This window comes from Lupinus angustifolius, unplaced genomic scaffold, assembly GCF_001865875.1.
Source record: "Lupinus angustifolius cultivar Tanjil unplaced genomic scaffold, LupAngTanjil_v1.0 Scaffold_75_86, whole genome shotgun sequence".
Lineage (NCBI taxonomy): Eukaryota > Viridiplantae > Streptophyta > Magnoliopsida > Fabales > Fabaceae > Lupinus > Lupinus angustifolius.
Window position 1 is genome coordinate 5,848 of NW_017723669.1, and position 27,951 is coordinate 33,798.

At 29.9% G+C, this 27,951-nt stretch overlaps 2 protein-coding genes and 1 long non-coding RNA gene across 5 annotated transcripts in view; 2 read left to right on the forward strand and 1 right to left on the reverse strand.

Moving 5' to 3' along the window:
* Positions 1-3,540, forward strand: LOC109339445 (protein FEZ-like). Its single transcript, XM_019576883.1, has 3 exons — positions 1-179; positions 993-1,294; positions 2,983-3,540. The coding sequence occupies exons 1-3, from the start codon at positions 11-13 to the stop codon at positions 3,538-3,540; spliced, it is 1,029 nt and encodes a 342-aa protein (XP_019432428.1). The 5' UTR covers positions 1-10.
* Positions 1,273-14,987, forward strand: LOC109339443 (myb-related protein 306-like). 3 transcript variants are annotated; one of them, XM_019576881.1, is made up of 4 exons: positions 1,273-1,292; positions 13,617-13,818; positions 13,958-14,087; positions 14,193-14,987. In XM_019576881.1, the coding sequence occupies exons 2-4, from the start codon at positions 13,686-13,688 to the stop codon at positions 14,923-14,925; spliced, it is 996 nt and encodes a 331-aa protein (XP_019432426.1). In that variant the 5' UTR covers positions 1,273-1,292; positions 13,617-13,685; the 3' UTR covers positions 14,926-14,987. The 3 variants fall into 3 exon arrangements, with proteins under 3 accessions (XP_019432426.1, XP_019432425.1, XP_019432427.1); XM_019576882.1 differs by lacking the exon at positions 1,273-1,292 and having other exon boundaries at positions 13,561-13,818; positions 14,193-14,621; positions 14,652-14,987; XM_019576880.1 differs by lacking the exon at positions 1,273-1,292 and having other exon boundaries at positions 13,556-13,818.
* Positions 14,920-27,951, reverse strand: part of LOC109339446 — a 19,050-nt gene continuing 6,018 nt past the window's right edge. The window contains exons 2-3 of the long non-coding RNA XR_002106663.1: positions 26,227-26,231; positions 14,920-15,059 (exon numbers count right to left, since the gene is read on the reverse strand). This is a non-coding gene — a long non-coding RNA (uncharacterized LOC109339446). The remainder of the gene's footprint in view (positions 15,060-26,226; positions 26,232-27,951) is intronic.

Below are 27,951 nucleotides of genomic sequence, written 5' to 3' on the forward strand. Positions count from 1 at the left end.
TGAAAGAAAAATGGACATGGAAAAAATTGATGATGTGATGTTACCAGGTTTTAGGTTTCACCCTACAGATGAAGAGCTTGTTAATTTTTATCTTAAGAGAAAAATTCAGCACAAATCTCTTCCTATTGAACTTATTAAGCAAGTGGATATTTATAAACATGATCCTTGGGATCTTCCAAGTAAGAACTCTTATCACTCATGTTTTCTACCTTTCTTTTCTTTTTGTAGTTCTACTTTAGGACTTAATTGTGATTCATTTATTAGATTTAATGTTTTTTTGTTGTTGAAAAAGTCAACAAAATTAAGCTTTGGTATAAAGTGAGTAAGTATTCATCTTTAGGGAGTTAAAATTTTGATGTACTTTAACTAATTCCCACTTTTCCATTTTATACCGAAATTCATTTTAAAAGAACCTCATGAAAGGTTTTAGATTATTTACGAATTATGTATGGGCACATCATTAAAAATATTGTACCTTCGTAACAACAATTTTGAAAATTACATGTGATGATGTACAATGGAATGATATTGTAAAAAAGTTTTGAATCAACAATATATCCAAATTAAACTTTTACTTGATGAAACTGGAAAATTAATATATGTATATATAGAGGAGAAATCTATTTATATTCAAATTAAATTAAACTAATTATACTTAATTTTAGTCATTTATTTTCTTAAATTCAATCGACCAAATTTTATCATTCAAGTTTCTGATTTGGATCAAAAGAGAAATCAAAGAGAAATATTTTCAGTACAATAAAACCAGCAAGACCCCATGCGAGATACGCAAGCAATGTATTTGTGAGAATGAAATGATGTGAAAGAGAGAGAAAAAAATAATAAATAAATATACAAGAATATAAATGCATGATGTAAATACTCAATGTTATTGACTCCAAGTCAAACCCAATTTTCTTTGTTTTCTATTGAGCAAAAAAAGTTAAAAAAAAAACTAACTTAATTTATTTTTCTGTTTTTTACACAAGAAGAATTGGCAAGTAGTGCAGAAAAAGAGTGGTACTTTTATTGTCCAAGGGACAGAAAATATAAGAACAGTGTAAGGCCTAATCGAGTTACAAGAACTGGGTTTTGGAAAGCCACTGGAACTGATAGACCTATATATTCTTCAGAAGGAAAATGCATTGGTTTGAAGAAATCACTTGTGTTCTATAGAGGTAGAGCTTCCAAAGGAATCAAAACTGATTGGATGATGCATGAGTTTAGGTTACCATGCATTTCAGATTCATCTAAACCACCCAAGAATTTTTCAGAAAAAACCATCACTGCAAGTGTAAGTATATTTAAGTTTAATTCTATGTCTTACATATTTAAGTTTAATTCTTATATATGCACCTTCTGTGATGTTTCTTTTGTTATATGTTAAGGATGTGTTGACAGATATTTTAAAAAAAAAAACTATAGTTCCAAGTTCCAACATAGTAGTTATGATAAATATATTTTTTTAAATTATTTGGTGATAAATGATTGGGTATTAGTAAGAGAATATAAAAAAGATTGGTGTAAGTAAGCATAGTTTTCATCTTGCATTTTCAGTGCATTTTCTGACAAACTTTTGTTTTGATAATAATAATTCATTAATGATTAATTTTTATAAAGTAGGTGTAAGATGAGAAATTGTATTTATAAAAGGATAGATGTAAAAGTATATATATACAAATAATATTTTGTATTTTCATTGATGTTGACACATTATTAAAAACTTAGAATGGGTAGATATACTAATTGTAGTAACCAACTTTTTGATAATTTTACTTGGCTTAAATACCCTAGAAAATTTTGATTTTTAAGTCCCCAGTTTATTCTTGTAGCTTTTAGTTCTCACTTTAACTCATTGTTTTTTGTTATAATTCCTCTTGATGATTGATTAATACCCCAATTGCCCATGTCACTTTATTCTTGTAGCTTTTAGTTCCCACTTTAAGAATTAAAATTAAAGTATACATAAAAAGTACCATTTAAATTTTTTAAAAGATACTATTTTAATATGTCCATTATATTGAATATACCATTTTAAATATTTCCATTATATTTAACTAGCGTGTTGACATGCATTGTCGTGCCTGTCAACCCGCTTTCCTATCGTTTGTAATGTATAACTTTAAACAATATTTTTTGTACTAAATTTAAGGTTGAATTTATTCCGTTGGTCTAATATTCAATTTTTTAAATACACTTTTAAAATAAGAATATAATAAGGATAAAATAAGAAAATAATATTATATGGTTTTTTTGGTAGAAATAAAAAGATATTGAGGGCAAAATAGGAAAACACAATTTACACCATGATTGGTGGTTATTTTGTGTTTTCCCTTTATTAATAGTATAGATATAGATATACCATTTTTAAATTAATGTACTTTCTAAGTTCTTTTTATAACTGTTTTTTAGTAAATAATATGTGTCTATATTTATCCGTTTCTTTAGAAAATCAAGACAACATCAATGATTATTTTTTACAAATTTATACAATCTGATTAATAAGAAAGATAATAAGTAGAAATAAATGATTATAGTTACTATAGAGAATTAAAGAATATGACAATAAAATATTACATATAAATATGAATATTAATTATATTCATTATTTTTTTGATCGGCGATAGTTAGTATGTTAGTATTTTGTTGTGGGACTCGAACCCATAACCTCATACACTTCATTCCTTACGACGACCCTCTTCACCATGAGATCAACTTATGACTCCCTATTATATTCGTTAATTGAATGTAATATGTATGATCTCACCTAGATAGTACGTTATCTACTATTTATTTGTATCACTTATATTTAAAAAATTAATAATAATTAAATATGAATAATAAATGATATAATAACATCATAGATACTCTTATAGTATCGGCGTATACATTTTTTCCTTAATAAGTTACAACCTAATTGAATAGGACAGAAGCTAGTAACCTTGTGCATTAATCATGTCCTGAACAAGTGCTTATTTGCAGGATTCATGGGCAATATGTAGAATATTCAAGAAAACCACTTCAATGTCAATGGCTCAAAAAGCTTTATCTCAATCTTGGTTCTCTCAGTTACCAGAAACCATGGATATTCTCACACAGGGTGGTGCAAATTGTAACCTCAACAATCAATTCAGCAATTTAGATAACAACATCTCTTCATACACAACAACAAAAATAGCATCATCAACCATTCAACAACAAGAGTTACACCAACTTTCACCTTCAGATATTCCATCATATAAACCAATCATTAGTAATAATATCACAAACCCCACAAACCCTACTACTGATGATAGCTTCATGTTCTACACATTTGAGACCATAGGGCCTACATACCCTGTTGATTTCGTAGGTTTTGAAGATACAAATAATCAGCACTATAGTAATAGTTCTGGCTTCTCAATTAATCTACCTCAGGATATGCAAATGCAACCAAACATGCCAAGTCCAATGCAGCTTAATGGGTTTCCTTTGAATTTGTCTCCAAATGATGATGATCCTATTTTCTCATGGGAATTAATCACACCCTTGCCCCAATGATATATCCACTAATAAATGTTACATGATTAATTAACCAAATTGGGGTCATTCAAGGTATGATTATATAGGAACTAGCAATATAGTTAATTATTAGTTACTGGTTTTGCAAATAGTATGTTTACTAGTAAAATCAGTACTATGCTAGGTACTGATTTTACTAGTAAATGTACATGGGTTATTGTTTATTTTGTTCATACAATATTATGTACCTAAAACCATAGCTTATGTATTAGGTGCTTGATTTATTGGCCTAGTTGTACAGAGTTTCATATATATACAAGTATAGTTTTAAAAACTTCATTTATATTTTCTTCTTCTTTTATTTACTGATTTATTTATCTATTTCTCCTTCTTTTATTATATATATGCAATCTAATAATACTTAACACAGATATTATATTGTCAACTTAAAAGATGTGTGAAGTATAACTTAACAAATCCGCCAATGTACAATTAGACCTAAAAGAATGAAATCTTTCACAAAAATAAACAATAATAACAGTTTTTACTTTTTTAGGAGAGAGAATATTAACAATTAACAGAATATTTTAGCATAATATAAAAGTTTTACTAACCTTATCTGGTTATTGCTTGTTGCTGAAAATATTAAGGTCGAAAGTTTGAAAGGAAATAAAAAAGATTAAACAAGTTGGAATAAGGTTCTTAGAATTTTCTATTATTTGGAGTATAGCCGAAATGGCTTAAAAGATCAAAGAAAACACAATAAAATAGTTATGCGGAGAATATACATTATATTTTGGCTAATATAAGAATGCACTTATATTTATAGATTCAAATATATTTTTAATAAAATTATGTTTGTCGATAAAAAACTGTTCTAGATAAAGACTATTAATTTAACCCATCAACACCTGTACATTGAAGAAATCTTCCTACCATAGCAATAAGAGTGAAAGTATTATGAAAACAATCTGCATGGTGTATATACTATGCTAAACATATAGTTATATTGATATCTATATCAGAAATATTCAGTATGGTCAAAGATTGTTGAGTATGTTGAAGAGACTACCGCACTAGTCTTAAATATTGGTCTCAAGGGGCTATTTTCAATTCTCATTATTCACAATCTTTTTACTTTTATTCTCACAATTCTTATGAAAAGTGAGTCTCGGTAAGATGATAAAATTATTGTTTACTGGTCAAGAAATCGTGTATTTAAATTCTTGAAGCAGTCTTTCTATCTATAGGAGTAAAACTACTTATATTTACTCTCTCAAACCTCACTAGGTTAGAAACTTGTGCATTAAGTCGACATTTTTTTATTGGTCTAGAAACTCGATTCCACCATCCATCAAGTCGACCTTTTTCACTGTTCTTACAGTCTAGATTTCATGTCAATAAACATATATTTTTCATTCACTCTCACCGAGATCTAACAATGAGCATGCATAGTTGTGAATTTCTGAAAAGTTGCTTGTATGAGCATAAAAAGTACATTGCAGCATTTCATAAAGCAAACATATAGTATCATTTCTACATAACCATTGTCCACTTGCACTTCATATCTAAGCTTTCGAACTAGACCTAGAAGAAAATGATGCATAGTTCATTGTTTGAATGAATTTAATGATTTGAATAGATTGATTGAATTAATCAACTTATTATATAAAAAATATAAGAGACTTAACTTTACCTAATTTATAACTAGCTAATCTATTTTACATATGTTTTAATCATGGAAGTTGAATTTACAATGATTGTTTGTTATTCAATAAAATTAATTACTAACCCGATACAATATAACTCTAAGAACAATACTGATTAAAGGGAGAAGGCTCCAAAGCCTTCATTAGATGATCTACAACTTTAAATTGTGCATAATATTCTTGACCATTGAAGTGAATGCAAAACTAAATTTATTGCCACTCAAGTTGAGATATTCCAAAAAAATATTCTTGACCATTGAAGTGAATGCAAAACCTTCGTTAAAAGATCTAGAACTTTAGTTGTGCATAATATTCTCATTTGGTCACACATTTTTTTGTTTAATCTTATTTCACTCTCTTAACTCTATTTATGTTATTTAGTTAGTCTCTTAAATGTTACTTTCTTTTGCTAATGTGGTAGCCATGGAAAGAGATACATGACACACTTATTGATATAACAATACTTGAAAAAGACACATAACAAAAGTTTAAGGGAGGAACAAACAATGAAATAAAAACAAGTTGAAAATTTGAAATGAGATAAAAAATATGAGGACCAAAAATACATTTTGACATTTATTTTTTACACTTCTAAATAAGTATTTATGGGAAGTCTTAAATATCATACCCAATATTTATGTTGTATTAAAACACATTTTCTTTTGTATACAAAACTTTGCCACCTCTTCAAAATAAAATAAAATAAAATAAAACTTTTGTCTCATCCAAAATTAGTGGGCCTTTCTATGGGTGCTTGCTCTTCCCAATGTCATACATGAAATTTATTATGAATTTATCGGGAGCACATCTGCTATCCCACAATAGTGTACTACTTGATGTGCCACTACTTGTGATTGGTCAGAAAAATAATTAATTATTAAAATTTTAATTTAAATATATTTTTTCAACCAATCACAAATTGTGGCACATGGAGTGACACTCTTTATAGGACAGCAGATGTGCTCCCGAATTTATCACCGAAAACAGCATGAGGTGGATTTGGTTTCTATCATGAAATTGCTTGACCCATAAATTATTACAATGACATTATTATTCATGTTCTGCTGGATCCAGGAAAGCCAGAAAAGTCTATTCTCTCTATTGGACATGCACTAAATCGATCTTGACTTTATAGTATATTGTTCCCTTATGTGAAGAGGTTGATTAATTACAAATAGCAACTATTTAATAGCCCTGGGTCCTTATTATTTATAATATCATTAGCTGGTTTTAATTTTCATTATTATACCATATCTTATATTTTCTATGCATTTTTTTTTTAAATTTATTTCTATAATATTTATTATTTTTCGATTTAATTTTATAAAATTTATTAAGATATATATAATATAATATAGTTGCAAGTGTCATGAGATGGGGTATATATATGTTTATAACAGCTATCATAATAAATGAAATTGCAGGTTTTGGAACTTGAAAATTGTGCATGAATTGTTTTTCATAATTCAAATGAATTAATTCGCTGAACAAGGTTAAACGTACAACAGTTGAAATGGTCAACAATGGAAAAAGTTATTCACTTAATATCCAATCATGGTTATCCCGTTGACTTACACATGAGAGAACAAAGAAATAGTAATCTACAACAAGTTACTTGTATATTCGTACGAGATAATATTTTTTTTTTGTATAATTAAGAATACATATTTCTCATGCATTCGACTGGAGAAAAACATATATTTCCTAAACAATTGTTGGTTTCATGCATCGTAGGTAATTGTGCACATTTTAAAATGATGATAGGTTATTATTGATTACATCAAATTTGCGGAAAAGTTATAGTGATATTATCATTATTCATTAATTAAGCAGAGGATATGAAAGGTCAAATGAGTATAAGTTGACTTTGATCATGTGTGGTATGGTGTATATGAGGAAGTGAAATCTTTTAGGAGTGAATTATTTTGCTGAGAGCTTGACACGTGCATGCAAAAACTTTATTTTCTTATTTAATTATAGATAATAGTTTTCTCTTTATCCCTTTCTAAATGCGTTTGAACTTTCAAGATATATCTAAAGTTTAGAAGTCACATTTTGATTAAGTATTTTTTACATACCTTATTTCTACTATTCAATATTCTTATCATTATTTTCGTTAGGGATACTATCTTCCAATGACTTACTCTTAACACCATCAAGATATGATTTGTGCCATTATTTTTCAAAGAATCATTATCATCACCATCATAGTTGTGAATTTTGTCACTTTCATTAGTGAGATCATTCATCAAAATATCTTATTTTGGCTATAAAAAGTTATCTTGCTAAACCATTAGTTGTATCCTTGTACACACTTTTCCTAAATCATTATCATCGTTCATTTACATTACTTTTATTTAAAAATCAATGATAATTAAAATTGAATAATAGATAATGCAATAACAATATAAAAAACTCTAATATTATCAATGTATATATTTTTCTCTCTTACTTTATATGTTTTACTCTTACTAGATTCTACTCATAGCTTGTGGCTAGATGGGCCTGTTGAGTCCTATGGGATCATTGCATCACCACGAGTGGTTCCTTAGCACAATTTCTCCTACATGCATAAGCTTAAATTATTTCTTCACAGGTTCAAGTTTTGCAACAATGTAAAGTTTACTATGGAGTATGTGTTAAGTGTAAAAATTACCTTATATAATAAGTATAATTGATCATTTTTTACCATAAAAGTTTACATAAATGTGTCATTCATAAGGTTACTATTCACGTTACCAACAAGCTTAAGACTCTAATTAACATATGTCAACTCATTTAATTCAATTTAGCCCCATTGCAAATTTGCAACATGTGCATTAACGTTAAAAAACGTAAAGATATGATTATATTGGTCTATCAAATATTTGATTTTGTTTCTTGTTACAGTATATTATCATGGAGCAATTAAAGGATAAATAATGATTGAGGACTTTCCTCTTTATGACAAGTAGGTTATTAAATAAGAACCAAAATAATTTGAAGGTGTTAGACTAGACTGCGACCAGGGAGTTCAACAATCTTCCCCTCAAGTGTGGGTACCACACACTTTCCGGTCCGCTCCCCCTTGAGTCCACCATGTCTCAGCCAAACAATCGGCTCTGATACCACTTGTTGGACCAGACTGCGACCGGGGAGCCTCCAACCATCAGGGAGTTCCATTGTTACATGGGTATGGGAAGAGTGAAGAGTCACAAGTGAGACACCACGTCTTGAACCAAAACCTTAAGACATTAGTTCCATGGGTCTTTCCTTCTTATACACTCTTTCACTCCTTCCCGTATATCCAATGTGAGACTTTAGACTTGAATAAACACAAGATAAGGACTAAATGTCTATAATCTCACATACTACCGGTTAGAATTTGTCATTGTTGTATTCAATTCACGAGTATCCATTATCCAATATGTCCCTTTTCTCCTGTTCAAAGTTTTTTTGAATATGACATAAATATGAGATGCTACGTACACATAATTTGTATGTCTATAATAGTTTGTTGTGAGTAAGGGGATAAAATTAATGGCTCCAATTAAAAATAGGTTATTTAAATTCTAAATTTACCAAAGAGTAAATATTATGTAGCCAAAAAAAGAGCAAATATTGTTAACATTTTCATGAGAATGTTACTTTGCTGTATTTTAGGTAGATTCTTCAGTTTTTGACTTGATAAATGTGATGTGAATATTTCACATAAATAGATCATTTTTCTAAGATAATCATGTTTGACATGTTTGAGTTATTTGGCATATGATCATGTTTGGCTTGTTTGAGTTATTAGACTTATGATCACTTCTTTTTAATTTTGATTGTTGAAATATTATTTAATGATCTATATTAATTATTTTTATTTCTCATAATAATAAATATTCTCACCTAAGTCATTATATATATATATTATAAGTTCTTTCCCGGAAGTGAGTTTTTGGTTACACGATGAATATTGTGCTTCCTATCAAATTATCTTGTCTTGATGTGACACAAATATGCTTACATGACCTTACGCTTCGAAGGCAAGACATTCTTTTCCCCTCTTTTTCATTGCTTGGAAAGCTTGATTTTGCTGAACCCCCTCTTCTTATGATATCATAGAAAAAGTGGCCATAATTTTTAAGTCAACTAATTCATCCCCTCTTAGTTGCAATCTTAGTCTTACAGGATGAAGGGTTAATGTAATTCAAAAATATTATTTTACTCTCCCGTTAAAAAATCAATAGTATGTTATGTATTATATAATGTACAACAAAAGGGCATAAATGTATTTTGAAAATATTAGTAAGGGTAATTATGTATTTAACCTTGTTTTCTTTCCAAAACTCCCAATTTGGGGGAACACCAAAAAATAGTATAATGAGGACTTTGAAAGGTTTTAAATATTCTCCAAAACCCTCCTCGTTCTCGAACTAAACTCTTAAACAATGGAATCCCCTCATAAGCCCTTCTTTTTCCCTTCTCCTTCAAAATATTAACACTAGTACATGCTTATTGAGTATGTAAAATATGTTAAACTCTAGTTTTGAAAAGTGATAGTTTCACTTCACGAGGAGAGATATGTATACCAAATTGATAAATGATGGTGTGTGATCCTATATTCATACCCGAATAACATGCTAATTAATTACTTTTTATGATGTTATATACTAGTGTTAATAGACAGATAGGAGTATAGAACTACTTTGGTGTCACAAATAAGTATAAAATAAATGGTTGTCAAATCCACAAGGACTTGTTAGATACTAGTTTTTAAACTAAAATTTATTATTGTAAGTTATTGTTCAAATGGTTGTTTGTTTGATGCACAAATATAATGAAGATTGTAATATAATGATAAAGAGAGTTGATTTCGAACTTCAACTTACTATTTGTACACACTTGATTATTAAAGTAAATTCTTTAAGTAATGATTATTTCATACAGTGACCTCAAAATTACTAAAAGCTAATTTCTTAGTTAATTTAACAACTTATACAACAAATCTTTATGTCTAGCAACTGTAGTCATAAAATTAAGAAGTGTGACCTGCATAACATGCATCTATGTATAGTAGTCAATGTATGCAAAGTTGAGTTAAATGCAACACCTCAATTTTATTAGTCATCAATGTCTTAGTCTATACTAACACTTTATTAATCCACCTCTATGTCTAGTAGTCTAGATTAACAAAATTAAGCTATATGAATCATCAAGCATACTAGTAGTCTATGCCATCTAGTTTGACAGTTATAAAATTACAAGATTAGCATAATGTCTAGATACTAATAAAGTAAAGTGCATGATATGATAAATAATACAAGTCTATGTCTAGATAATGTATCAATTGTTGAGTTATGCAAGTTCAGAATAATGCAAGTATGAGACCAAACAATTTATTCAATAATCATGCAATAAGTTGATCAAACTTAAAGTAAGCATTAACTAAATGCAAGAACTCAAAGATAATCAAGACTTCATGTATTAATAGATGAATCAATGTACATATATCAAGCTTATGTTATATCCAACCCCAACAAGTGTTTTGGCTACTCATGCTCACAAAGTGTAAGTAAGATAGAGATAAAACACAACTTATTGGATGGTAGAACCACACACAAATGAGCATAGATTAATGTCTCTAATACTTACACCTTGATCCTATGATTCAAATGAGCTAAACTACCTTAGAAAATAAAAAAAAGAAGTATTACAACTCAATATTACAAAGTGTGTGTCTAATGGCTTGATTTGAAAGTCCTTAAATAGTGTTTGCATGTTGGTTCATGTGCTCAACGCACCAGTTGTGCGTACCCTCCAACTAGCTATGTGCGACCTTTCAGCACACCTCCTTGCGCTCAACATACCACACCTTGCGCCGTGCTCAAATGCATGTGTTGAGTGCGCATGAAACAATGGCTAAATTTCTAGAAATTTGCCGATCTGTGCTAAGCGTAAGAAACTGCGCTTAGCACATTGAGTTTTACATATTGCATCGGTCCGACCGTTCACATTGCAGTATCACAATTTTACTCGGACTACTCATTGTCGAATCCTTACTTTTGTCCAAAACTTATCTTTTAGCCATAATTCCTTCGGACTAAGCCTGCAAAACATTCCAAATGTGAGACTTGACTATTTAAATAAGTTTTAATAACGTATTAGTACAATTTCATTCATTTGAGTTGATTAGGTAGTTAACTACCATAAAAAGAGTTTATAAAATATAATAAATTTTGTACTTAACATTAATATCAAACAACTCTTGCTTCTAATTTGAATATGATATACATGATAGAACCAAATATGATATTGCGCTAGGAAATACTTTCATATCTTAAAATTATGTGAAAAGCTTCCTAGTTTCCAAGGATCGAAATAGAGAAAATAAATGAAACCATGTTACCGAATTTGTGCATGTGATATTAGAACCGATTCATTATACTCTAAAGTGATCCAAGCATTTTCCAAACAATATCACTTCTAAACTTTTGAAATATGTAGGAGATTGTTGTGTTTTGAAGGTATTTCCAAAGTTTAATTAGAAGTCACACTTTAACCAAGCATTTTCACATGCCTTATTTGCACCATCATAAACATTATTTTTATCACCATCTTCATCACAAATATCACCTTCCAAAGCCCAAATTGTGAATATTTTCATCACAATCATAGTTATGAATTGTGTGACCTTCATTAGTGAGAGCACTCATTGAAGTGTCTCATTTTGGCTATAAAAAGGTACATTGCTAAACAATTAGTTGTACCTTTGAGATACCCAACTTTGTTTGGGTTTACTTTACCTATTTTATTCTGGCTAGATTATGCTCCTATTTTATTGCTAGACGAGCTTATTGAATCTTGTGGGATCATGGCATTACTTCTTAGAACATCATCTCATGATCCACTCCATTACTGAAATGGAAGTACACAAAAAATAAAAGAGATGTATCCTTTAGATACAATGTGATGACATTTTTACTTTTAATTGTAAAGATAAAATTAATAATTTATCTCTCCAGTAATCGAGATGATTTTTTTTATCTCTTATGTACCTCGGGCCAAATTATTCTTTTCATATTCCAATTCAACTATAGAAGCCAGACAAATTTCATTTTTAAAATTATATTCGTGATATGAAAAGAGATAAAAATATAAATAGCAACATTTATCATAACTATAAAAAAGATTTATCATATAAAATTATAAAATACAATAATACATTTTTTCATTATTTCCAATAAAAAAGTTTAAAGTTTCTATTTTTAAATTCTTATCCTCCACTTAATTTAAGAAAACCATTTTTATATTATTTTAGGTTTGTGGTTTGATTCAGATATGCATGTAGGTAGAAAACCATCAAATCCAAACAATTAAGAAGGATACTTGTGGTTCACTTTAGTTGGACTAAAGTCTAAAATCCAATCAAATTGGAATTATTGTCATTTGGTTTGATTTTCCTATCTAAAATTTAAATTTAATAGTGAGTTATGTATTAATTATTTTTAGAATTGCGAGTAAAAATCACAAATCAATTAAATGCACAATTTTAGAATATAACATATGGGAATTTTATTTCCAATCTAAAATGTACAAAAAATGTTTTGGTCACTAGTTATTTGGTTATTTTTAATCAATTTCTGATTTTATTTAAATAGTTTTGATGTCAAGAACCCTATTGTTTTGTTTTTACAAAGTATATCACTCACTCTACAATTAAACATCTAGCATCTCCCAATAATATTTTTTACCTACTCAAAATTATAAAACCCTACTTTCAATAGGACAAAATTTTAAATTAACCTTAGACTATCTAACAAAACCCTAATTTCAATGGTTTTTTAAGTGATGTTAGTGTCAATGCCTTAACTAAGAATTACTCCAAGTAAGTTAGACATGGGTCTCCTTCAAAAACATAAAAAAAAGTCAATGAATCAAAATGTTTAATTGATGAGTTGAAAGAGAAAGGGTTGGCTTGCTTTATTAAGAAGCACTTACTATTCACATGCACATAAAGAAAGGAACAATACAATGTGGTAATGTGGAAGCTTTGGGTTTGCTAGAGTCATCACCTTTATCATATTAACATTAATGGTTACTGAGTTTATGAGACTTTTAAAAAAGCAGATAATAGAACTTTCCCAGTGCAACCACATTGAATGCAAACGCGGTTTTGAGAAGCACAAAGAGAGAGAGATAGAAACATATTATTATTATTATTACTCTATAGTTGAAGCTGACTTTGCTCTCATAGTTAATGCTATTGCTGTCAAATTTTGACTATTTGGCTTCCCTTCTATCTTCACACACTCCTTATCATCACTTCAACCCTCTATTTATACTCACCATGTTTTCCTTTTAGCCTTTGTCACTTGTCATAGAAGTAAACAAGAAAAAAAGAAGAAGAAATCATAGAGGGAATAGAGAGAGAAATAGAAGTGTAATACTATTTAATTTCTGGAGCATATATTATAAAGTTATAAGGTGTAAGAGAAAGAAAGAAAAAAGATGGGAAGACCACCATGTTGTGATAAAGAAGTTGTGAAAAAAGGACCTTGGACTCCTGAAGAAGATATCATTTTGGTGTCTTATATACAGGAACATGGTCCTGGAAATTGGAGGGCTGTTCCTACAAATACTGGTTAGTATTTGGTCATTTTTTTATTCATATATTCTTTTTTCTTCAGTATTTTTAACATCATATATATTATTAGGAAATTAAAATTCTCACTCTTCTCTATTCCTTTGATCTGAAATAGTACCTTATTTTTTGTTTTCAGGGTTGTCAAGGTGCTCTAAAAGTTGTAGGCTTAGATGGGCAAATTACCTAAGGCCAGGAATCAAAAGGGGTAACTTCACAGAACAAGAGGAAAAGATGATAATCCACCTTCAAGCTCTTTTAGGAAATAGGTACTTTATTCAACTTTTCAGTATATCATATAACTTAAACTTTACTATATATTTAATTTTTTGGAGGTTCATTCTTACTAAACAAGTTGATTGATTATGATGTAGATGGGCTGCTATAGCGTCATACCTTCCACAAAGGACAGATAATGATATCAAGAATTATTGGAACACGTATTTGAAAAAGAGACTCAAGAAATTAGAACCAGGATCTGAAGGAGGAAGCTTAGGAAATGTGTATAATTCATCTACTTCAAAGCCAATACCTAGAGGCCAATGGGAAAGAAGGCTCCAAACTGATATTCACATGGCTAAGAAAGCTCTTAGTGAAGCTCTTTCACCAAACAAGATACTTTCATTACCTGAACAAAATGATAGTAATCTTTATAATGATATTGGATCCATAAAACAAACTAATCCTAATTCTGTATGCTATGCTTCAAGTGCTGATAACATAGCTCGTTTATTGAAGGGTTGGATGAAGAATCCACCAAATAAGGCATCATCAAAATCTAACTCAATTGTGAGTACTCAAAACTCATTCAACAACTTTGCAGGAATTGAGAGTGCTTCTAGTGAAGGAAAGACTAATAGTGTTGATTTGTCTGAGACTTTTGAGTCCTTGTTTGGTTATAATGATTCATTGGATTACTCTTCAAATTCTGAATTTTCTCCATCTTTGTCACCTGAGGCAAGTACTTTTTTCCAAGATGAGACCAAGCCTAGTACTAGTATTGCAGAAATTCCATTCTCTTTGCTTGAGAAATGGCTTCTTGATGATATCAAAATTAGTTGTAGTGATGTTACATCTTCTGTTGATGATCATGCCACTTTGTTTTAGATTATTGGTTCAATTTGTAAAAATTTGGGAACTATGGAACTATAGACCCTTATTGAATCTTACTTTGTTTTTCAAACCTTTTGGTGCTAGAAGTGTATATTTCAATATTAACACTATTATAATTTCATGCCTCACTGGATAAATTGTTCTCTCGTGACAAGTTTAATGCAATGATTTTTTCTTGCTTTAATTCTGAGTTGATTATTTAATTTCATTTTTCAGATTATGCTTTGAAGTTTAAGTTTCATTTGATTAATTTATACCTAATTTTAACAAGTCAGTTGATTATAGCTTAAACTATAAAGTATAGTGAAGGAAATAAATCAGTTTATAACAATAGAACTTGCACCAAGTAGTATAATAAAGTCTTGTTTGGTTAAAGTTCCCATGTTTAAGGATCATTAACAAGGTTGGTGTGTTAGACTTCTTGATTATATGAGTATTTATTGTTAGAACAAGTTTTAGTCTTTCCTTATGAGAGTTGGAGTAACTTTATATACTCCACTAAAATTTTCTTTGGCATATTAAAATAAAATAAACAATCTAGTTTATTTGTTCAAATTTATTTTTAATATCCTTTTTGTTTTATACAAGTACCTTACAATAGTGTACAACGTAGAAGGGATTAATAAACTTTAATCATGTGGATGCTCTTGAGATTGTGTGTATAAAGTTTATAATTGATTAAGAGAAAATTAGTTCTGGTCATTTATAAGACCACGCCATTAAATTTAGATTTATATTTTACCAATGAAGGTGAGATATCTATTAAAAATGGTAATTTTTAACTATTAAAATCCTAATTTAAAAGTTTAGCTATAAAAAATCTTATGGTAGGTAAACTTTTCTAATTATTTTCGTTTGAAACTTTTTAAATTATTTAGTAGTTTTATAATTTGATGATATATAATGTAAAGTATCTTACTAAAAGATTTAAATAAGATTTTGGTATGCCGAGCAGTCATTAAAGAATTAAAAAATATTAAATAAAAAGTAAATTTTCTGAAATTTTCAATGCATTTGTTTATTTTATTTTAGTGTTCAATTAGAATGTTTTATTTTTAACGCATATTACTATATTTCAATAAGAAAAAACTGTGTCAAACTTACTCTCTAAAAAAGTCTGGTAGTGCAGGCATAAGGCTCCTACTTAATGTGCTCTAGGAATGGTACATATATATTGTCATACCCTGCAAATAGAAAAGTTGTTTCTAGCATGATGTGTTTAAATCAATCTTTTCTGTGTCCCTATGTTTGATGTGCTTAAAAATTCTTACTTGATCTATATGTCTGATTTGCTTAAAAATAATTTTCATGACAAATGCTTAATCCATTTTAAAATTATATTTTCCATGACCTCGTACTTGACATGTTCCATAATCATGCTTCACATGATCTAGTGTATGACATTATTCAAAATCATACTTTTTAAGAGCTTGTGGCTGATCTAAATTTAAATTATGTTCCCGGATTGTGAAAATAACGCAACTTGCGTCTTTAACATTTTATTTTGGCAGGTTATTGCATTACACTCTCATGCGTTCCTAGTGTTTTGTTTCTCAAGTTCCAATAGTACTCCGACCTACATTCTTGATTTTATTTATTTTCTAGAATTTCGGAGTACCTAGGCGTTTGTCTTCACTATTTTTATATTCTTAGGTTCTAACTATACAGCGACTTGTGCTCATAATATCTTCTTTTCCAAGTTCCGATAATACCCTAACCTATTTTCTTGGTTTAATTTATTTTTGGAATTATGACAATACTCTAACCTGCGTCTTTGGTGTTTTTACTTTATAGGTTTTTACATTACCTTGGCTCATGTTCCTAGTGTCTTATTTTCTAGGTTCCGTAGTACTCCCACCAACATTCATGGTGTCTTGTTTTCTAAGTTTCATTTGTAACCTGACATGTGTTCCTAATGTTCCCTAAGTTCTGGCTTTACTCTACCATAACTAATCAGAAAACAAACTTAACAAATGACAATCTCAAAGGCCCATGTTAGAAAAAGAACAATAAACACATTCGTGCGATAAAACACTGCCATATAAGATCTCCATATCTCAACAAAATTCACAATCATTTATTTACTATTTTAATTTTCATGACAGATCTCAAACCTCTATTTGTAAACTATTCAATAAGCAACAAATAACGAGGAAGACTTTTGAAAACCCAATTTTGTCTTACACCTATTGTTAAAAAATAAATAAATAAAAATATCAAATATTAATATATATATATATATATATATATATATAATAAAAGTCAATCACAGATAAAAATATTTTAATCAGACTTGATTCCATAAAAAATAAACGAAAGATTTTGATTTGGAAAATAATTTAATAAATTAGATAGTATCAGATTTCTTATTCATATAAAGAGATTTAAATAATTTAATATATATTTATTGAATATCATCTCAAAGTTAATGATTCCTTTCAAAATAAAAAATGAACTCAATAATATTGGGATACTTTTCAAATTAAAATTTGTAGAGAGGAATTAACATACACTTATTAACCTAATAATGGAGAGATTTCAATTTAAAAAGCATGTGTAATTTTTCTTTGATTTTTCATTTTAAATGAAAATAAAACAAAAAGTATTTCGATTAGTTTAAATGGTTATTAGTGGACTCATTAATAGAAGATACCAATTTTAGAAAGTATATATGACAAGTAGTCGAATTCAATGTCATTATTGACTCGTTAATAAGGATTCTTTCTAAAAAAAATAGAGACACACCGACTCACACAAAACTACAAAAGACATAAACATAAAAAGATACTAGAGAGAAACACAAAATAATTGATATGGGATTGCTCAAATTTTATGGGGCTCATCTCTTCCTTTATTCAACTTTTTTTCATATTACCCATTCAAGCATAATCTTGAGGCCTAATGGGGTTAGATGAAGATTTCTAAATTTCATCATTGTTGTATGACACTATCATCCATCAATTTACATGCAACAAATGATATGTTGCTTTTAACATAATTTTTTCACATATTCCTTTTCTTATTTTATTAATAATAATAATCCTGAGTGACTATATTATATTATAATAATCATAGTTATAATAATAAGTAGTAATAACATAAATGACAATAAATATAAATATAAATGTGCATTCTATTAATAAAAAATGAAATTAATAAAATAATTTATAACGAATATATTTGCAGTGATGGATGATTATAATAATGGAATAATATATGAATCTTCAGTAAAAGTAACTCAAATAAACACTTTTTACTATGTTACCATTTAGTTTTCTTAATATAAAACCTTAAATAAATTGGTCCTCTTTTTAATATTTTTCTTTGTCTTGTAACTTTCTTCATCTATATATTTTGGTGCTCTTGCACCATGCATAAAAAAAATAGTAAATGTTAAAACATGGATTTCCATACTTGAAAAGAAAGAACTCAAGATAGGAACAAGAAAAGCAAAGATTCAAACTTCATAGAAAAATAGAATTGGCACTAGAGTATTGAAGACTACCTCATAATATTTTCATTATTGAATTGGGATTACAAAGGTGTAAGACTCACATTTTATAGTAAAATCACAAATAAAACTCAGCTTAACTAACTGAAGTAACTAACTACATAATCAGTTAACCATATTGTTAATCGATTATACAAAACAGAAAACACATCTATTTTAACAATAAAAACTATTTTTGCCGCAATTTTAAGATGAGATATTGTGTGAAACATATGCCTGCACTTCACACTCTTGAAATAGCTAAAAATGATAATTAAGTAATCATCAATTTTTTTTTAAACAAAGGTGCTAACCCACACCCGAGAGTTCATTAAAAGAGAAGGATTACAAACAAACGTCAAAAGTTTACAAATTACGAAACCTATAGTTAGGAAGCAAATTCCTGTTTCTATTAAAATCCTCATACAAGAAATTCGGCAAACTATCCCACCAAGAATCAGCTTTGGAGGTAACTCCATGCGTGGCAAGCTTGTCGGCACAAGAATTCCCTTGCCTGAAAATGTGAGTAACCATAAAGTGTATGGAATTTATGGCGGTGGTGCACTTGTTCATGAGGTTACTTAGACGCCAAGGAACCAATTTGGAGCCATTGAAAATGTCCACCACCACTTTAGAATCACACTCCAACCAAATAGACCTCCAACCTTTCTCATAGGTTATGATGACAGCCATTATAGCTGCAAGCAACTCAGCATAGACCGAATTTTGAATATTGAAATAGGAAGCATAGCAACCCAAGAACTCCCCCTCACTGTTTCTGAAAATTTCTCCCCCTCCGGCATGACCAGGACAACCATGGGCAGCACCATCTGAGTTGGCTTTCACCCAACCAAGAGAAGGAGTCTTCCAAATTACCTCTAAGATGTTAGGAGCCTTGCTAAAATTATCTCTTATACCGAAAGCTTGAAGTAACTAGAACTTAGCTAAGGAGTTTTTAGTATGCAGGGTGCATATGTTCCCAGTAAAGGCAGTGTCCCTTTTGATTTTAGCCATGGCATGAGGGAGGGAAATGTCCAAATCATTAAATCTAGCTTGGTTTCGGCAATACCAAATTGTAGCAATTGCATTGATAATGCAAGCTATCATCATCAATTTACACCTTGTAGTAATCTAAAAAACCTTAAGAATTGAAAAGTAGATGAGATCTTGGTCTGAGCTTTACCACTCTTTAAGATGAGATCATGTATTGGGCAAAGAGTTGTATAACTTAACTCATTGAAGTAAGGCCAGATGATGGACTTTGATTAAGTCTTACTTCTTCTTTTCGAACCTAAAAATAAAGTAAACTTAATTAATAATCTATTTTCAATCTAGAATTATATAGTCTTGATTCTCTATTGCTCATGAAGATACATGAAGCATAATCCTACGTTGTCAAACACAATAAAGTAAAAATATTTATTCCTTTTTAAAATATAAAATAAACAAACAATTTTAGAGGTATAAATTGGTCAATGCAATTAATGAATGTATCATCTAGTACGAGAGGATAGAGTATTAATATCTTCCTTGTCCTGTAACCAACTTTTGAGTTCAAATTTCAAATTTAAAGACAAATGTGATAAAAATGTGCATAAAAAGGGTTTTCACATGTTCTAACAGTTATGGATTTGGTCTTAGAGAGAAAATCCTAGTGCAACAAAATTTAAATAATGATTTTTAATGATGGGTTGGCCCTCCACAACTGTAACAGATTTAGACTACAATTTGATATAAATAAGTTGTATTTGATTTTTTTAATCATGTCCGGTTTAACCTGAACTAAAGAGTAGATCGTCAAATATAATGAAAAAATAGTACATATTTAAAGGCAATTATTTATGGCAGATAATATCATACCATGTTTATTTCTTGTGATTTTGCTTTTGCTTTGTGAAGAAGAGTTTACTCTTGGTTACAAGTCTCCATTTAACTTCCAAATTCGATTGGGGAATTCTTAGTAATGCATGATGCTCTTAGACCGAATGTAAAAGGGGCAAGTTTGTGGAGAATATTACGGTTTACTATGGTTTGATCCATTTGGATTATGAGGAATGATTTGATCTTTTTCAATAAAGCTATGAGTTATGTGCATATTTTGGATTTAATCCAGACTAGGTCTTGGTCGTGGTTTCTTTCTAAAGTTGTCCCAACTTCTCTTGTGTTTGCAAATTGGTGTAACGATCCAAAAACTTGTATTATATTAACTTCTAAAAAGATCAATTTTTTATCTTTATCTTATATTGGGTTAGCACCTCTTATGCTGCTTTTAATACAATTTGCTTACCAAAAAAATGCAGATGCATTCGCTAGGTTCAAATTTTGCTTTAGTAGAATGTTAGTGTTACTAAGACATGAACAACTTATAATAACAACATAACATGATGAAATCCAACTTCAATCTTACACCAACTATCTCAATAGAAAATGAACACGCATAAACACCCCAAAATGAAGTGGGAAAGAAGGGAAAGCAACAAAAGATTATAATCACATAATGATTAATGAAGACACAGAGGCAAAATTGCAAACACAAGTTCCTTCAATGGTGCAGAATCGTGTGTCAGAACCCTCTTGAATGCAACACGTATAAACCACCAATAGAAAATTATTGTTCATGATTGAGAGTGAGAACCAAATCTAAATGCAGCTAACTAGTGTTCTTGATTGAGAACCAAAGTTGCAACACTGAGTGAATGGATTTCAGTGGATTATGCAAGATTGAGGATGATATTAGAATATATAAAAATATCCTAAAATATATTAAATTATTTTATAAAGAATATCTAGAAGATATTTGGATATCGAGAGAAAATCGTTATTATATTTTTTATTAGTTTATGATATTTAAAAATATCTCTTAGGATTAAGATTTTTTTGGTTTCCCACATGTATTCTCATACTATAGGCAATGATGTCTGAGTCGGGAATATTTATAGGTACGTGAGGCTAACTCACTCAACGTATATTTTTTCCATCCACAAGACTCGAACCCGAGACTTTGCTTAAAGAGAATTAAACATGTAACACTTGAATCAACGCCCATTGATTCTTAGGATTAAGATGATTTTATCTAATCTTTTATGATTTGTTTCCTTAAGTAATGGAGAGTTTAATACATATATTAATAAAATTAAGAGTTAGTATTATTATGTATTTTGTATTATAATGTCATCACAATTTAGTATCTTGATATCATTCATATACCTCAACCCTTTATATATTTTTGGGCATTTTCTTTCCTAGTTGTTTTCTCGGGTTATTTCATAAGATATATTCTGGCATATGCCGATGCAAGTAGCTTCCATACTGTAAAGGGATGGGATAAAACATTAAGCCCCTCAAGACTCATGTGTACTATTATGGAAAAGAAAAATATAGATAGAATCTTTCTAGCTTTTTAACATGGGAGCATTAACTTACTAGCTTCTATGAGGCAAAGGATGTAACTTATGAAAAAGAGCTTAGGTTAAATAGTAAGATTTAAATCTAAGTTGGTCACCACAATTCATGTTATAATACTATGGTCGTAGTAGATTTGGCATTCATAGGATCAACCACGTTTTCTTGAAATGTTCTTCAATTATTGTGAAAATGTTCCATAGCCGCAATGGTAAAGTTAAGGTTTTTAGTTTTAATAACATCCTCTTAATTAATGGAGAGACAAGTACATGTTTCCCTTTTTATTTTTATGGTAAAAATGCAAATTTCATCGTAACCAAAAGAATAAAAATATAAATTTGGACTGTGTGATTGTATTTTCTTGTAATAGCCCACAATTATAGTAATATAACCTCAATCATAATTTAAAATCTTGTTTTTTTATGGACAAATTTTACTAAAATTGAATGAGGGTTACAATAAATTTAATGAAAAATTACATGGGAAAATGAGAGTCGAGACAAATGAGCATTGGTGAGGGTTTGACACCCAAATAGTGTAAGGTGTGTCTTCTATTGATCCAAAACTAAGATTTCACCTTCACATGATCTACAATATAATGAATAGTCAATTTGTTTGAGTTAAAGATGGTGTCGTTATGCACTAATCAACTGAATAGTCGACTTGTAGTATGACACTATATGCATGAGAAAATGGTTGATAAGTTCATAAGGAAGTGCAATGTTAAGATCCAACCAATTTGTCTCTTAATTGCTATACTAAGTATGTGAACCTGCAAGTAAAACCTTGTTATCAAGTGAAATGAAAATAATTACTCTTATTTACGACTTATTTATTACTGTTGTTGTAGAACCATTTGTGTAAGAGACTTTGTGCATATAGGTGGAGCTGGAGTGCTGAGAATTTTGGTTCTTATTTAGTGAAATCAGCTTATCTTTGTTAGACTGGTCAAACGCCACATACTACAGATACTCAGCTATCTAAATCTTGAATAAATTATGTGCCTTCCAAAATTTGAAACTTTGTTTGGAAACTTTTGAGAGGTAGACTCCCTTCAAGAGTTGAATTATTTAAGAGGAGTGTTATCTCTTCTCTTGTTGACATAAAGTATGCTATTTGTAAGAACCATGATGAATTTCTGGAACATTTGTTCCTTAACTGTGACTTTGCATCTTCTGTTTGGAAAGGGGTTTATGTCTGGCTTGAAGTCCCTACCTCAAATCCTTCATTTGCTATTGAGTCGTTGAATATGCATGATGACATTGGGAGACCCTTTAATGGGTCAAAGTTTTGGAGGATTGTATGGTTAATGGTAATGTGGTCCTTATGGATTATGAGGAACGACATAATTTTTTCTAACAAGGAAGCTAGTTATGTGCAAACTCTGGATGTAATTCAAGCTATATCTTGGACTCGGTTCCTCTCTAAAATAGGTCATTATTCTCTTATGTTTGTAAACTAGTGTAATGATCCTATGTAGTACATATCTATATACTCAAAAAAAGATTCTTCCATAATTTTAAAGTATTGGGTTAGCACCATTTTTACTGCGATTAGTACATCTTTGCTTTTAAATTTTTTTTATAGTACTTATATACTATAAATGCATGTGTAAATGTGAATTATAAACACATATTATTAAGTCTCTTGGCAAGTAGATAGCTTTTTACAGAGTTAGAAAAACCATGGACCGTGAGTAAGTTTCTTTTGTTTATTCGGTCATAATGAAGTCCAGCACATTATTAGTTTTGACAATTGAGGAATTAATTTTCCTATACTATGCATGTATCTTTGTACCTTATATTAGAATATGTAACCTACTTATATATATTATCTCTAACAGAAAAAATGAAAGAAGTATTAAATCATATGAAAAAACTTGAGCATACTTTATGTTGTAAACCAATATTTTGAAGAGGAATAAAATATTTTCCCATATAACATGAGATAATTTATCTCCTTGAATTTACATATTGTATATTGTTTGACATGTGTCTTCTTTTATTTTTTATAATATATTTTAAAATGAAAACTTTTAGAAAAAAGAGAAATAAAACACATATTAAACAATGAATAGATTTAAGAAAATAAGTTATCTTATAATATAAAAATATATTTTATTTCATATTTTAAATTTCATTTTGCAACCAGCAAATATAATTGTGATCCTATCAACTATATTTCGCATAATTTATCGTAAAAAATTACGATAAACACAAAGAAATCACAATTACGATTTCAAATATAATTTAAATAGTTGCTACCACTATAGCTAACTTCTTAACGACAGAATCATGTGCCTTCTAAGCCCAACTCATTCTGCATTTAATGTTGCATGTGGATACATATACTGCTTGGACAGCTTGCAATGTCATAGACATAACTTCATGAAAAAGACATATAATACTTCATGAAAAGGAAAATTTGTTCCATGGGAATTCTATGATTGTAATGATTAGATACAATAAACTAGGAAAGTTTAATCTTCAAAATTCAAATTATCCCACGTTAAATTATTTAATTAGGGAATCTTCAAATTATGAACTTATTCTCACTATTTATCAAATCTAGGGTCAAAGTTGATTAGGCTCTTTTTGGTTCTAAACAAATTAATTTATTAAGTTTTGGGTATGGTGGTAGTGTGGTACCTCATTGGATTGGAGAGCCCAAAAGTTAAAAGAGATTCACAATTATGAGTTAAAAGAAGAATCACAATGAATTTTCAATACCACATATTAACTCAAAATTTCAAGACATTTAAGTTGAGTTTAGTCGGGTAGAGTTAAAGAAGAGAGAAAAGAGAGAGCGAAGTAGAAGAGAAATGGGGAGTTTCTCCCCTTTGGTTGAGAGGGGAGAAAGAAGGGAGAGAAGAAAAAAGCGGGTCGGCCCACAATTTTTTCCTCTCCACTTATGAGGAGAAAGTGAGAAGAGGATGAGAAACTTTAGCTGAATTATGATCCGTTGTCTCAAATTTTGTCCTAAACTATGTCACAAATCATATCAATTAAAAATGTTAATTAAAATTATAATAAAATTTATAATTTAAAATTATAATATTTATTTTTAATTAATAATAAAACAACATTTTTCTGTCTCTTTTCTTTATTCTAGAGACATTTTTGTAATTTGAATCACAACATTATCACTTTCTTCTCTTATACCAAATATCACAAAAATCTAATTTATTTCTCCTCTTTCTCTTTCTCACATTTTTCTTTCTCGCCTATTTCTCTCTTCTCATTTTCTTTTGTCAACCAAACAAATCCACCGGTTGGAAAATGGGCAAGCACATTATTGGATATTCAATCCCTATGAATGTCTTGACTTCAATCTTTTTTTTAATTTTCATTTATTATCTTTCACTCCCTTGTAATACTTTTATACCTTTAGTAAATATCTAATAATATTATTTTTGTCAACAAAAAAATTAATTCGTTTAAACTCTTTCAAGTTATTTATTACTCTTATTGTTAGTAATGTTTTTATGTTTTAGTCTATTGATTTATTCAAATTTTCTTTATATTTTAAACTTAGAAAGACCAAAAAGGTTAATTATTTGATTCATGTGAGCAATAATTGTTGAGTAGACAGTCATATGCCTCGAGAAAAATTAGTTCCTCACTCATAGATGAGAGGATATTTTTGGTAGTACAAAAAACTCAATACTAAATTATATCTTATTTTCAACTATACATTTATTTATTACATGTTCTTTTTCACTTCATATTTATAACTCTATTAATTATAGAAGTAGATGGAAATTAACTAGGAGTATTTTAGTCCATTATAACTATTTTAGACATCATTAAATAATTTATTTAATTTACGTGTGTAATCTTAAATATAAAAAATAGAGTAAATTATACTGACAACCCTTGAGTTTTAGTGAAATTACACAAATTGTCTATCACTTTTTTAAACCTACACAAACTGTTAAATTTTGATGATATTAGTCACCATAGTTTACTCAACATCAAGCAAAGACCAAGCCCAAAAGCCCAAGATGAAATCCTTCCTTTAGATTAGTCAAAAACTATTTCTTTCCTTATATAGAAATTTTTCATAATTCTGTTTATTCAGTTATTAGTTCAGTTTCCCTTTCTGGAAACTTTTTAGTTTTAGCTAGTTTCTTTTCTTTCTTCTTGATTCCCCTTAAGTAGTATACGTATGAACTATGGCTTAATTATTTTATTGTCAAGTAATAGAAGCTCTATGCATCATTATTGAATAGTAATTGAATAAAGTTTTCTTGTTGAGGTTATTCTTTGTTGTTTTATACTCATCATCTTCTTCATACGTCATCTTCCTTCTTTATCAATGGTTTACCATATTTTACATGGTATCAGAGCACCCTTGCAAGGGTGACTCTGCTGCGCCATCTCCTTTCAAATCTTCACTACTACTCAATCTTCTCGTCTTCTCTTTTCTTTCTCTGCTTCATCATCAGCTGCTGTTTTCATAACCTCTTCTGCATACCAATGGCAAATCCAACAAATCCTATTCTTGACCCAACAAATCCTTACTATATGCACCTAAATGAAAACACGGGCTCCTCTCTAGTATCATCTCTCTTGAACGGAGAAAATTATCATTCTTGGTCAAGAGCCATGACAATGGCTTTGGAAACCAAAAACAAGCTAGAATTTGTCAATGGAACACTGACCAAACCACCTCCACACGATCAAATGTTCACAGCTTGGAAAAGATGCAACAATCTGGTAGTGTCTCGGCTTAATCACTTTATTGAACCTTCAATTGTCCAGAGTGTGTTGTGGTTGGAAACGACACAAGAAATTTGGGAAGATCTTCATCAAAGATACCATCAGGGAGACATGTTCAGAATCTCTGAGCTTATTGGGGAAATTCATTCCATCAAGCAAGGTAATCTGTCCATTGCAGCCTTTTTCAATCAGATGAAAGGCCTTTGGCAACAACTAGACAATTATAGGCCTATTCCTCCCTGCCTATCTGAATACAAATGTGCTTGCACCATCCCTACCATTCAAAATTATAGGGAGAATGACTATGTAAAATGCTTCTTGAGAGGCTTGAATGAATAATTCACACCCATTAGATCACAAATAATGCTCTATGACCCTCTCCCTCCAATCAACAAAGTGTTTTCAACCTTGGTTCAACAGGAGAGACAAATGCAACTTGAGGACCTGAAATTTTCTGGGAATTTCTCGAGCAACTACAATGAAACAAGACAGAAAGGAAGAGGAAGAGGGAGAGGAATAATTGGCGACAGACCTACTGGAACATTTGGAAGAGCAAGGGGACAAAAGACTTGCACATTTTGCCAGAGAACTGGACACACTGCTGACACATGCTACAAAAAGCATGGATTTCCACCCAACTATCAAACAAATGCAAGAAATGTCAATAACTATGTAGGACATGCAAGCTTAGACTTATTAGAAGAACATCATGATCTTGTAGACCTGAGCTTTAAAGAAGAAAAGTCTGATCCAATACTAGCCTTCACACCAGCTCAACACAATGCTTTAAAGAATCTGATACAAGAATCCATGAGCCAAGCAAAGCATAGCTCGAATCAATCAACATCCAATTCCATCATTGCCACAGAACAACACATTTCAGGTAATTCACAAACTACATCTTTCACATGGATTCTTGACACAGGACCAACAGACCATGTCTGTCACTCCTTGTCCCTATACCAAAACTTCAAGAAGATTAAACCTTTGTTGATCACCTTGCCCAATGACAATCAAGTAATTGCCAATTACTCAGGAACTGTGGTTTTCTCAAATGATTTATACCTCACCAATGTCTTGTATGTTCCTATTTTTAACTTCAACTTAATCTCTATATCTAAACTTACCACCTATCTAGCCTGCACTCTAATATTTACCACCAATCATTGTAAAATTCAGGACCTTCACTCCTTGAAGATGATTGGTGCAGCTAAGCTAGAAGGAGGACTATATGTGCTAACTGATTCTACCAAAAACTATGCTAAACCTCACTATGTTAATGTTCACATTAGCCATGCTGATTGTAATCTGTGGCATTCTAGGCTAGGCCACTTGTCTGATGACAAAATAAACACTATGCATGCTACATTTCCTTTTATAAAATGCAGTAAAAACATTGACCCTTGT